Source organism: Pezoporus wallicus, unplaced genomic scaffold (genome assembly GCF_028554395.1).
Source record: "Pezoporus wallicus isolate ANWC-B61680 ecotype Strahan unplaced genomic scaffold, APGP_CSIRO_Pwel_v1 contig_7243, whole genome shotgun sequence".
NCBI classification, from domain to species: domain Eukaryota; kingdom Metazoa; phylum Chordata; class Aves; order Psittaciformes; family Psittacidae; genus Pezoporus; species Pezoporus wallicus.
The window spans coordinates 249,498-262,264 of record NW_026641336.1 but is presented as its reverse complement, the minus strand read 5'-3'; the positions used below and the strand labels follow the sequence as shown (position 1 = coordinate 262,264).

The 12,767-nt window shown below is 43.9% G+C and overlaps 1 protein-coding gene across 1 annotated transcript in view; it reads left to right on the top strand.

Annotated features, from left to right (window-relative positions):
• MUSK (muscle associated receptor tyrosine kinase) overlaps positions 1-10,622 on the top strand; it is a 52,824-nt gene extending 42,202 nt beyond the window's left edge. Inside the window, exons 14-17 of the mRNA XM_057423147.1 lie at positions 1,713-1,902; positions 2,226-2,417; positions 7,770-7,918; positions 9,881-10,622. Of these exons, the coding sequence (XP_057279130.1) occupies positions 1,713-1,902; positions 2,226-2,417; positions 7,770-7,918; positions 9,881-10,557 (1,208 nt within the window). The 3' untranslated portion in view covers positions 10,558-10,622. The remainder of the gene's footprint in view (positions 1-1,712; positions 1,903-2,225; positions 2,418-7,769; positions 7,919-9,880) is intronic.
• Positions 10,623-12,767: the final 2,145 nt, after the last annotated feature.

Genomic DNA, 12,767 nt, shown 5'->3' with positions numbered 1-12,767 from the left:
AAGATGCACCTTAAATGACTATGAAGATAGGCAAATTGAGCTCCTTACCCCATATTATGTTAAAGCCAAATGATAAAATCAAATTTCCTGTGGTATTGTGAAAAACGGGTTTGCCACACTGTGTTTTGAGGACAAGGTAAGGTTTGGGGCTATTTTCCAAGGTTGTTTTTCTTCTGGCAATTTTTTTTCAATAACAAAAAACCAAACCTAACTAAAAACAAATCTGGAAAAGATATCTTTTCTCTGTGATGTTGGACTTAAGTCTTTCTGTTATTTATTTTCCAAGGAATAGAATAATTTTTGAAAAGTATTTAATCCAAGATGCACAGTTTCTGGACAGCAGTGTTTGGAAGTAAGACAATAATGCTTGCAGAGAGCAGGGCTGCTGTTTAGCTGGCCTTAAAAATAATGATTTCAGTTTCTTTCTGTTCTCAGTCATTTCATGTGCAGATAGATTTTCTGCAGTGTCTCAGAAAGTACCCAGCAGGTGTCTACATTAATATTATTATTTTTTTAATTATACAGCTGAATGTATTTTACACTCATTTGCCATATTTGCCCCGTAAGGTCACCAAGACACAAATTGCTGGAGGCAAGTGGATATTTCAGGAAAGTATCACTGTGTACTTACTTGGTATTACACTCCTCACTGAAGATTCCTTTCAGGACACATGATACATTGTGGTCCACATTGCAGATCATTGATCTTTCCCACTGCAGACATTACTATATTTGAATACTGTTGAGACCATCATATGTGAGTTCCTATCTGTGTATCTTGCAAACATTCCTTACCAGCTCAATGGGAACCGTGTCTTGGTCTTTGCCAATCCTGAGTTTTTGTATTTGGTAAGCAAAACAGGTTTTGCTTCCTGCAAACCAGGCTTCCCTAAGTATGGTCCACTCATGCAATCATCTGGTTGTATCTGTGATGTCAGTAATTCTCAGGACATCATAGAACCATGGAATCAATTAGGTTGGAAAAGACCTCTAAGATCATCAAGTCCAACCATTACCCCAGGACTTCCAAGTTCATCTCTAAACCATGTCACTGAGGGCCTCATCTACACTTTTTTTAATGCTTCCTGGGACGGTGATTCCACCACTGCCCTGGGCAGCCTGTTCCAATGCCTGAGCACCTTTCAGTGAAGAATTTTTTTCTAATATCCAATTTAAACCTCTCCAGTCACAGCTCAAGGCTATTTCCTCTTGTCCTAGCACTTGTTATTTGGGAGAAGAGACGGACCATTTCCTCTCTCCATCTTCCCTTCATGTATCTGTAGAGAGTGATAAGATCCCACCTGAGCCTTCCCTTCTCCAGACTAAACAACCCAGTTTCTTCAGCTGCTCCTCATCAGACTTGTGCTGCAGGCCCTTCACCACTATCATTACCCTTGTCTGGGCCCTTTTCAGCAGCTCAATGTCTCTTTGTAGTGAGGGGATCAGAGCTGAATGCAGGATTCGAGATGCGGCCTCACCGGTGCTGAGTGCAGGGGGATGATCACTGCCCTGGTCCTGCTGGCCACACTATTGCTGATACAGGCCAGGATGCTGTTGGGCTTCTTGGCTGCCTGGGCACAAGCTGGCTCATGTTCAGCCAGATGTCAGCCAGCACCCCCAGCTCTCTTATTAGGTTGTCTCCATGAATACCTCTTAAAAAAAGTCCTATAAACTGGCAGAAGCATAACCTTTTGGTTTTGTTTGCATTACAGCATCATTAGCACTAGGAACAAGAAAACCAAATGGAGAGACTCCAAATCTGCCACCTCCTCTTCCATTTTCCCCTACATACTCCATGACTGTTATCATCTCAATCATCTCCAGCTTTGCCTTGGTCATGATCCTCAGCATTGTGACCTTGGTTTGCTGCCGCCAGCGAAAGCAGTGGAAAAACAAAAAAAGGTAAACCTGAGGACTTGAGGCAACAAATACTGCTTTGAAAGAGGGCTTGTCTATTTCTGAGAGCATAGTCCCATTAATGCCTGTTAGGTGGGAGCAGTCCTCCCTTTGCCTATGACAGCCCAGTGCAAGCCCTGGTTAGTCCCTGTGGCCTAGTGGCTATTTTTGGGACATGGCATGATATCTTGCTGTAAGACTTTCAACAGCCCTGCTGCACCTCCCTTTTCCATCCTGGAAGAAACCAGCCTGGAGAAGATGCAGATAGATAGGTATCTGCTGGTTGAGGGCTATGCACATACTGACTGGAAACTGCTCCATCATTTCAGAGAGTCAGAGACACCAACGCTCACGACTTTGCCCTCTGAACTCCTTCTGGACCGGCTGCATCCCAACCCGATGTACCAAAGGACACCCCTTCTCCTCAATCCAAAATTGCTCAGCCTGGAATACCCCAGGAATAATATTGAATATGTAAGAGATATTGGGGAAGGAGCATTTGGGAGAGTCTTCCAGGCAAGGTAAGTGGCTTGGGTGTGAGTCTTCATCTGGAGGTACCAGGGAAGAATTTGCAATCAGGCAACTGCTTTATCTGGGCACTGGGAATGATTCGTTCATTCATTCTCTCAAACCAAGATCAAATGCATGTGTACCAAATCATACACTCAAGCTTAAGTTACTGTTTCTCTTGTCCATTGCTTTGTGTGATTTGCTAAACTTTTGTCACAAATGACTCTTTTGTTCTCTCTAGTAGATATAATGTTCTACTTGAATACGAAAGTGTGGTGTAAAAACTTGGCTAAATTTATCACCACTCTTTTTTGCCAAAAGTATTGCTTCTGACATGTGATTTATTGTGAAATCCTTGCATTTCCCACTCAGTGTGTTGTGTCCTCTGTTATAAAGCCAACACTGGCCAGTAACTACCACAGAGGGCAATGTGTCATGCTCCAGTTAGGTCCTGACCCAGTTTCAATTTGATTCAATGGCAAAACCAAAACAAACCAAAAATCCCCTAAAAACCCAACCCACTTAGGCCAATTTTTCATGTGTGTGTGAGCGTCCCCTTTTAGTTGCTCAATATTCTTGGAATTTGCAGCTATTGTTGCCTGTTTTAAATTTAAGGTATTAGATGAGATCCCAGTTCTGTTAAATCTCATGGGTGGTGAGGTCATGCACTTCTTCAAATGTGAAAAATATTTAATTGAAAAACCCAGCGATAAACCTAGTCCTGCCTGGACTGAGGTGGTTGGAGGGTGTCCTGTTAACCTGGGCAGTGTCCGTAATTTCTGCAGAACAGTTTTTGGTCAGTACTAGGTGCCTTGGGAAATTCCATCCCCAAATTCCTGGAAGTGGACAGACTGTCCAGTTCTATGTTTATTTAGGACAGTTTTCTTTGTCTTGTACTGTTAACAAATCTGGGATGTGGCTGATTTTGTAGCATATCTGGAATTGTGTATGATGCCCTCAAAAGAACAGGGGAGTGGCAGAGTCCCACCACAGACCAAGACCTGCCTGGTGGAACTGCTCCCATTGACTTCAAAGTCAAAGGACTGTCCTTGAAAAAAGCAGTCATAATTACAGATGCTTTTAATGTTTATGATTATGCCGTTGATGTACCTGCTAGGAAATGAGCTATGCTCGTGTTAAATGAATTAAAGAGCAGGGAAAGATTTTCATTGGCTGGGATGGATTTTTTTTCTTATGAAGGGATGCCTTTTTTCTAATGGAATAAATGCAGGCACGCTTTTCTTTAACACAGAAGAATAACACACCAAAAAAGTTTGAAGGGTGTGCAGTGGAAGAATCACAGATGCTGAGCCTGTAATTGATTGCTAGCCTGGATGGCAAAGATGAATATATCTCATCTTGAAAAGAGAGCAAAGCTGTAGAAACCACTTCACAGCTGAGCTTGGGTCACTGCCTGTGAGCTGGCAGAGGGGTACAGGGCAGCCCTCATCCCAGCCACAGCATAGCACTCAGGATGCTGTGTGGAGTGTCACCTTTCCACTGGCATGGCTGGGGTCCTCACCACACTGTGGGTGCACAAGTGGTCTTCCTACCAAGTGCTGCTTCAGCTCTGTGCTGGGAACTTCAGGATAATTTAAGTGTTGCACAGACCTTTCTGAGCTGGAAATGATTCTCACTCACATTGAACAGGACCTCTCAAAGGGTGTTCAATGTCACTAAAGCTGGGTTAAGCAAGTGCTAAAGTGGTGTAAACACCTTTGATGTGGATTTCATCCACCCCAGTGCTGCAATCTCTTTTAATTAAACTTTTTGCTATTGACAGTGGAACAGGGAGAAAAAGAGAAGGGAATAAAAAATAAGCAGCACATCTTCCTAGCCAGCATTTGCAAAGTGGATTGTACCACACTACCATGCCCTAAAAAAACCCTGCTCTCTGTGGCTCAGGAAAGGAACCACAGAAAGATTTCTTCTGAGGGGCTTCCTTATTCATATCTCTAACAGAAGTCACTCCAAGGCCTTGTACTTCCAGGGAACAGTTAGGCCACTGGCGTTTCTGTGCAGCACTGGCATATCAGTGCAGACTGCTGGCCCAGTAGCACCAGCTGTGCATTCCAGCAGGTTAGTGAAGTTATTACAACTCAAATTGATTGCCTTCCCATCTCAGATGGATAAAATGTACTTGTCTACATGTGTTAAATGGACATCTTGAGCTAAGTTTAGTAACCCTTTTACTTCTCCTGTTCTCATGTTTCTCCCTCTCCTGTAAACACAGGTCTGCATGGTGCCAACGACATCTTTGCCAGTTGGCTTGCTGTGAGTCCTGATTCAGTGTTTACTCTTGGGTCAAGCAACATGTTAGGACAGGAAGAGTTAGGCGATCATTTACTAGCATCTCCTGAAAAGCTGCTGTCTTCACTGGAGGCAGCATCACACAGAAAGGATGAGGAAGTAACCAGATATCCTTCAAATAAGATTTAGGATCTAGCTCAGACTGACACATGATGGCCAACTCAGGATCATTTGCTTCAGGGAGGACCATGCTGGCACCACACACTACCAGAGCACCAGCTCTGTACAGTTCAACTCAGACCAGTGTGCAAGTTTTTTCCCAGAGATGGAGTTGCATGGTCCAGGCTAAGATTGCCAAAAGGCCTTGACATGGGGTTTTGCTAGCAGGCCAGTAGACCCTCACTGCAAAGACACAGCTCATCATCTCTGCAAGAAGCAAGGCTGTCGTTGAGGTCAGAGGTTCTCTGACAAGTGTCTCCCTGTGTTCTTTCCAAGTGCAAAGGGTGTTTCTTTGATCTGCTTTCTCAAATATAGCTGAAAACCAGTGTGGATGTTAATACAAAATACAGTCAACAAAAGGAGCCCCTGCTAATTAAGAGCACTCTCCTGACCACATATGAATTTCTCCAAAGAACAGGGTAAAGACAGGTCTGCATCAGCCCCAGTAAATGTTATTTGCATCATTTACTTATCTAACAGAAGCTACCCAGCTATAATACTGATGAAGATGGGGGACAGGACACAGTCTCAAATACAGGTTCAAGCTTCTCCTGTTTTTTTTACTGCTCTTGAAGGAAAACCTGATTGAAACTTAGTCAGGCACCCTCTGAAAGTAGGCTCAGAGTGAAATACCTGGTTGCACTTCTGCTTAGTTCTTTGAATGGCAGGTACCTAAAAGCCAAATGTTGCCAGTGTTGCACAAATCATTGATGGTGAAGGTGAGGACAGCCGCTGTCTGTCCTGTGCACAGTGGATATTTCTTCTAAGCATTTAGATAATCATGAGAGAGGAAACCCAAGGTAATTTCTTTTAATGATGCCTAGCTTTGTGAGAAATTTACCTATTTTGTAGAAAGCACTCCATGTTCCACCCTGCTGTCAGAATTCTCCTGGTTAATTTCAGAAGCAGTGCCTTCCTCTTGTTCCTTTGCAGATGTGCCCCTATCTGTTTTTCAAACACTGTATTTTGGGCATTAAATAGTTCTCTGCAAAAACTGCAGAGTTTGTCCTTGTTCCAGATCAGTGTGAATTTCCTAAGAACTGGGCTGAATCAGCACACATTACCAAGGGTGAAATTACTTGCTGTTGCGTAAAGGCCCGTTAAAAGGCTTTGAGCAGCTTAATCTCACTTAAGTTACATTTAAGTTAGTTTACATTACTGTATTTCAGTGAAGGGTAGATGGATGGGTGTACTTCAGGCTTTAGCCTGGAGTGAGTTTCTCTCTCCAAAGCATGGAAGGTGAAGCTGTGCCTGCCTTTGCTTTGGCACTGCACTAGATCTGCTAGCCAGTGATGAGCTGTAATCTAAAATGAGGCTGTTAGGAGGAGATAAAGGCCCTTCTATTTTTACTTTTAAATACTCTACTGGTTTCTTTAGGCTGTTGCTGCTGACTTTCTACAGTACTGATATTAGACAGCAGCTAGTAGGTGCTGGTACTTCTCCCCTCCTCCTGGACTGGAAACTTGCTGCCAGCACTGAGGGAAAAAAACTCAAGGCATTTTGCTATAACGGAGGCAGTAGCAGACAAGTGTGGAGCCTGCTCCTCTGCTCCAGCACACCAGACCTCCTCACCCTAGTGTCTCAACTGCGATCTGGCCACCTGTGAAATTCCTTTCTGGATGGGCACCCCACCATCTTCTGACATTTGACATTTACAGCATCCAAGTGCAACTGTTGCAACTACCATATGTCTCAAGCAGATGAAAAGGAAACTGGAAGTTTGCTTGGGAAATCGGAACCTTGTCTTGGGGCCACTGAGCAGTAAAATAACCTGGCATTTGAGCAATGGGAGGGCAGCCGGGCTGGCGTAGTAACATGACACCTAAATGGGCACAACTCTCCGTGGGATCTGGCCAGATGCATGTAAGGAACGTGTTCTAACTGCAGGACTCTTGGGAAGAATTTGCATGGGCAACAAAATGCATGTCTGAAATTTGATGCATATTTGAAGAGTAGGAAGTTGCTCTTCTTTGGCAACAGCTACCTTGAAATCTTTGGCAAGCCCATGTAATTAAACTTTGAGGGTGCATTGACCTTTGGATAAGAAACCAAAATGAGTCTGTAATTGCTCTAAGTCAGGAAGCTGTGTTTCCTACAGATTTGCCTCTCTAAGCTCTAGCTGAATGTTCAATCGTGTCTTATTCAGGCGTTACCTTGTTCTTCAGACAGGGAACAAGTATGCTTTGTCCCTTCTGGCCTGTCACCTGTTTCCACAAGACTTCCAGAAACGTAACTATTTCCTATACCTCAGCTCCACCATATTAAATTCAGCTGAAATTAGCTAATGGTTTATATCATGTTGAATTACAGGCATACACACAAATAGAACAGTGGCAAAAGGCTATTTTCCTTACAAACTCAGGGAAACATATTTACTGTAATTGTTACTTTCACTCTAATAGTAGTCAGATGTACCAATGCCACTGTGGTGCCAGGTATGGGACAAGACACAGTGAAGAGGCTTTTTCAACATTTTCATATAAACCAGGTTTATTTTAAACTCTGGTATGTTCAGTCATTACACCGTTATTATTAGTGAATTATTTGGAATAATAAGTCCATTCTGCCTTCCATGAAGTTTCCAACCCCGGAAGAGGCTATTGCTTACCAGCCTGTTAGTTACTTAACTGTTTACTAGGAATGATAAAGAGCCTGTAAGCAGAAGGAGCTGTATTGGATTTAGTCTCCCCTGAACTAAACGTCTCTGTACCATGCAATGCAGGCATACTCAAGAGATGAAGATGGTCTTTCACATGTCTTCAGTCAGTGCTGGGGCCTTCCACCCTTTTTTTCTTTTTTTTCTTCTATCATCCTATCCTTTCGCACCAGAAGCAGAGCCTACATTTAGTGTGCATGCATCCATTACTGATGCTTTCCTTTCTGTCTTCTTGCAGGGCACCAGGGCTGCTGCCATACGAGCCTTTCACAATGGTGGCAGTGAAAATGCTGAAGGAGGAAGCATCTGCAGACATGCAGGCTGACTTTCAGAGGGAGGCAGCCCTAATGGCAGAGTTTGACAATCCAAATATTGTCAAGCTTTTAGGTATCTGGATAAGGCACCCATATACAGTGTACCACCTTCTGCAAATCTGTTATGGGGTTGTTGGGGTGCAGGGGTGAACACGCATTCAGTACTGGTGAGCTTTTCTGTGTGCCACTGCATTCTCTGCTAACTTTTCCACCAGAACAAGTCTCAAAATGTAGGTCTGATGCTGTTGCCTTAACAGGACAGTGCATTGCAAAAAAACCTTCTTGTCCTGCACTGAGTATTTTCTTGATAATCTTGTTGCCTAGCTCTGCTTCCAGTTTTTTAACACTGGCACGTGTCTTCAGGGAAAGCACAAGCTCCCTGGAGCTGTGATCTACTTTATGGGTACTTAAAAAAAGCCAGGCACAACTCCAGTTAGTTTTATGGGTCCCACTTACTATTGTGATGTCTGAACAGTCACCAGCATTGAAAAAATACCAAACTGAAACAAATAAACAAGAAAAGCCAGCCGCAAAAATGGTCTCTTCCTTCCCTCCCCTCTCCAACTGAAAGGAAACCTTGGTTTATTGGGTTTTTTAGAAAGTCTCAATGTTGCAGCTTGGCTAATAGCGCACTGTTCTCTGAAGAAAGCTGCTTACCAAATTTTATTTCAGTAAATTTTCAGGTTTTGAGAGAAGTAGGTGTTGCTAGCCACCTTCACCTGGCAATCCTGCTCTAAATTATTGTATGCAGACCTGATCCCTGCAAACAGGAAGCTGAGATCCTAATTTATTTCAATAGGAAGCTGCAGAAAATTTGGAAATAGATAAATCCCAGGTTTGGGAAAGCTGGGTTGATACAAGTGCTTTAGCTACAGAAATGAAAAGCAGGAAATACCCCAAACTGAAATAAACATTATATTTACTGTCAATACACTTTAGGTCAGTAAAGGGAGAACGTACAGGAACAAACTAGCTTCAGATCATGGGGATGTGGAGAAAAGTCGTGTTTTTGAAGGCAGCTTAGATGACAAAGCTCTCGCATACACTTCTCATGCTTGTCAGATCTTTATTTTATCACACTGGGAACAGCCATCTGTTTCCTCAACGTTTCAAGTGTTAGGTCATCAATGAGAAGTTCAGAGTTCACAGATTCAGCAATTGCTAAATAATGGCCCTAAGAAAGCAAAACACATACATTTGAAATGCTGGGTATTGCTTGTTGGCAACTTAATAATAGGCATGCAAAAATTTTTGCCATGTCATTGTATGCTCAATAAAAACAGTGCCAGTGGGGTCCTGTATTGATGCTGGCCCCCAGTAAAACTGGTGTAGGTCAAGCATGTGCCCGTCAGGAGGACTAAACTGTGTGTATCAGATGTGGCAAATCTCTCCTTTCTGATGTCTGTTTTTAATTTGTCTTTCTTTCCTTTTTGAGTATTTGTCATGACAAAAGGCATTTCTAGAACCAGTATTTTTTGCATGAGCTTATGAGCAGAAGAAGTTGTAGTGGGAGTGTCTTTGCATTTCAAGTATCCCAGTGAACCCTTGAACATACCCCTTCTGCTTACTCCTGAAGTCTTCCCACATATGTGTAGCCCCTAGACACATATAAGTACAGTAATTACAACAAACAAAAGAATCAAAAAAAAATACCTTAATCAGAACTACAAAGGTTACTTCCTGAAAGTTTTTCCTTCCAGTTGTACCTGGGAAGAGGCAGTATTTCTGTTAAGCAGGACTGGCTCTTAACTGAACATAGCTCCAAAAGAATATCTTTTTCCTGGGTTTCCAGAAATACCAGGCAACTGCATGTCTTGTTAGCATCTCCCATGGAGCTCAGAATTAGATACCTGGTGAAGGAACTTCAGAGACTCAAAGGGATACATGCATTCTTGATGGTATTTGCATGCTTCTCCTTTCTCTCTTCCCCTTCATGCACTGTTGAAAGTCTCCCCTTTCTGTAAGTATTTATGTATATTTTTGTTTTGCACAACAGAACCCAAATGACCTCTGTGGTGCATCTATCTTCTTCTAGGTGTTTGTGCTGTTGGGAAACCGATGTGCCTGCTGTTTGAGTACATGGCCTATGGGGATCTAAATGAGTACCTGCGTGACCGCTCACCCCGCAACCTCTGCAGCCTGGTGCATGGGAACCTGGATGAGCAGATCTGCTTCCCCAACCCCCTTGCGTTGTGCTGCACCAGCCAGCTCTGCATTGCCAAGCAGGTGGCTGCCGGCATGGCGTACCTCTCTGAGCGCAAGTTTGTCCACCGGGATTTGGCTACCAGGAACTGCCTGGTGGGGGAAAACATGGTTGTAAAAATAGCTGATTTTGGTCTCTCAAGGAACATGTATTCAGCTGACTATTACAAGGCAAATGAGAATGATGCCATCCCCATCCGCTGGATGCCCCCTGAATCCATTTTCTACAACCGCTACACTACAGAGTCTGATGTGTGGGCCTACGGGGTGGTGCTGTGGGAGATCTTCTCCTATGGCATGCAGCCCTACTACGGGATGGCTCACGAGGAGGTCATCTACTACGTGAGGGATGGGAATGTCCTCTCTTGCCCAGACAATTGTCCCCTGGAGCTCTACAACCTGATGCGCCTCTGCTGGAGCAAGCTACCCTCTGACCGGCCAGGCTTTGCCAGCATCCACCGCATCTTGGAGCGCATGTATGAGAAGGCTGTGGAAACCCTATCGATCTGAGGGATGTGCCCTGTGTCCACCCATCCAGACTGACTCAGGCCGGCCCATGGGCTTGAGAATGGTAGCTTGACACAAAACTGCAGTTCAGGGGGAGGAGAAACAGATTGTTCCTCTGCCAATCAGGAAGTGTGGACTGCATTCTCCTGCAGTGGGCCATACTTCCCTGGGTGGGACTGTCCCCTCCAAGTGACAGGACTGACCCCTGGCCATCAAGCTTGGACTCTTTGAGTTGGTGAGGGTGCTGGCCATACTATCTCAGTACCTATATTAGGCATTCCCAGCAGTGCAGAATTCCTCAGGGAAAGCAAATCAACGTTTTGCTGGTGGCACCTCCCTGCTTAACAGGTCCCTTCAAGTCCTTCTGTATTTAAGCTCTCTGCTTTTACATTTTCCTTTCCTTTCTCATATGTTTTCGTATTATTTAAGGAAAAAAAAAAAGAGAAAAAAAAGGAAAGATTGCAGACTGCAATCTTTTTGGGGATACTGTTTATTTTATTTTATTTTGGGGATACTATTTTATTTTTTTGCATACTCACTTCCTTTTGTAGAAAAAGGATGTTTCTGAAACCATAGGCTACTTTCTTTTTCTTTATAACTTCCACCTCCTTTTGACACTTGTGAACGTAACATTGGCAGAGTCAAAACAGGAACCCGCAGGACTACTGTCAGCCATCTGCATCTCATGTTACACGGACAGGCAAAATCCTGTCAAGCGTGGAGCCTTACATTTTGAAAAGTGGGAAATCCACAGTGAGGTTCATTTGATACTAATAGCTCACACAAAATCTTGCCTCAAGCATTGCAGCCCATCTTTTCTGCCTTCCTCTGCAGCAAAGCCATTTGGTGCTAAGGGAGAAATTCATCTCAAGGGCCTAGTCCTGTACCTGGTAGTTTTCTGAGGTGCATATATTTGCCTCTTCCTGCAGTATGGTCCCCAGCGAGCTGAAAGCAGGGAGAAATTCAGCCCTTCTTGCAGAAATGTGGCAGGTTATGTTACTTATTTCTCTCTGTTTCCTTTCCAATCTTTCCCTCAGGTTTCTGGTTTTCTTTTCCCGATAGCAGCCTCTAACACCTGTAAGCCCCACTGCAATGTTTGCTGGCCACCTCGCAGTCTTCAGCATTAAATTCTGCTAGGTTTTGTCAGCCACCTGGCTGTTTATCCTTCCCTACCATGGCAGGGATGGGAAGGCAGGCCTGGAGTGATGGGAGGTGAGCTGAATCCCCAGCTGAGCAAAGGTGCCTGCAGCCTCTGCTGAGCTGAGCCCCAGTGCACAGCCTAGCAGTGGCTCCATCTCTGTAACAGAGGGTGCCTGTTCAAAAGCCTTGCAGTGCTCGCAGCAGCAGGGGTTTTATAACTCTCTTTAGAGAGGGAAGGTTCAGACCTTGTATGTTGGTGTTGGTGTGGGTCAAGGTACTCAGTATCTCCTCCTAACCTGGAAAGTATCTCACACCAAGTAAAGACGCAAGAACAAGTTGTAAAACGCTCACCATGTGAACAAACACACCCATTTACAGTCCAAAGGACAGTCTGCCTTCTAGGATCTTGGCACTGGCTTCAGTGATTCACTCTCCATTTCTCCCAGCTAGACTACTTTGAAACCATGATCATGGTTTTCTTCTTGTTTTCATGTGGGTTGAAGTTAGATGCCTCTAATGTCACATGAAATGAAGTTTCTCTCACTTCCTTTGTGAAAGGACTCCTACAAATTCAGAAGGGTAGACCTTTTCACTGCACTGTCCTAGCCCAAAGCTTTCTCTTGGAGACCCCATCTTCACATCAACATGGACCTGCAGTTATAATTGAGTGGAAAATTCAGTTTTCCTTTTGCAGCATTTCAGCCTTTGCATTATAAGCATGTACTGAAATGTGTGGTAGCGAGTGACTGCAGGCCAGGATGGAAAATGAGTTTTAAGAGGAAAGAGATCATTTCAAGATTGACTGACAGAGAAGCATTCTGCAGCTTGCTCTCCAAGGATGATAATCACTTCTGCGTTGTGATCCAGCAGGAGGGCTTAGCACCTAAATGGTCATGTCCTTTGAGAATTAAATGGTAGATAGCCCTTCTGCTGCCTTAGCATGTAGTTAGATTTTACCCTCAGACTTTCTTCCTATTGTACAATTTTCAGCTTGCGAAAAGCTGAAGGTTGAAATATTTTTGGGATTTGCCTTCTTTCACAGATTTATTTTCTCCTCTTTTTGTCTGAGGCTT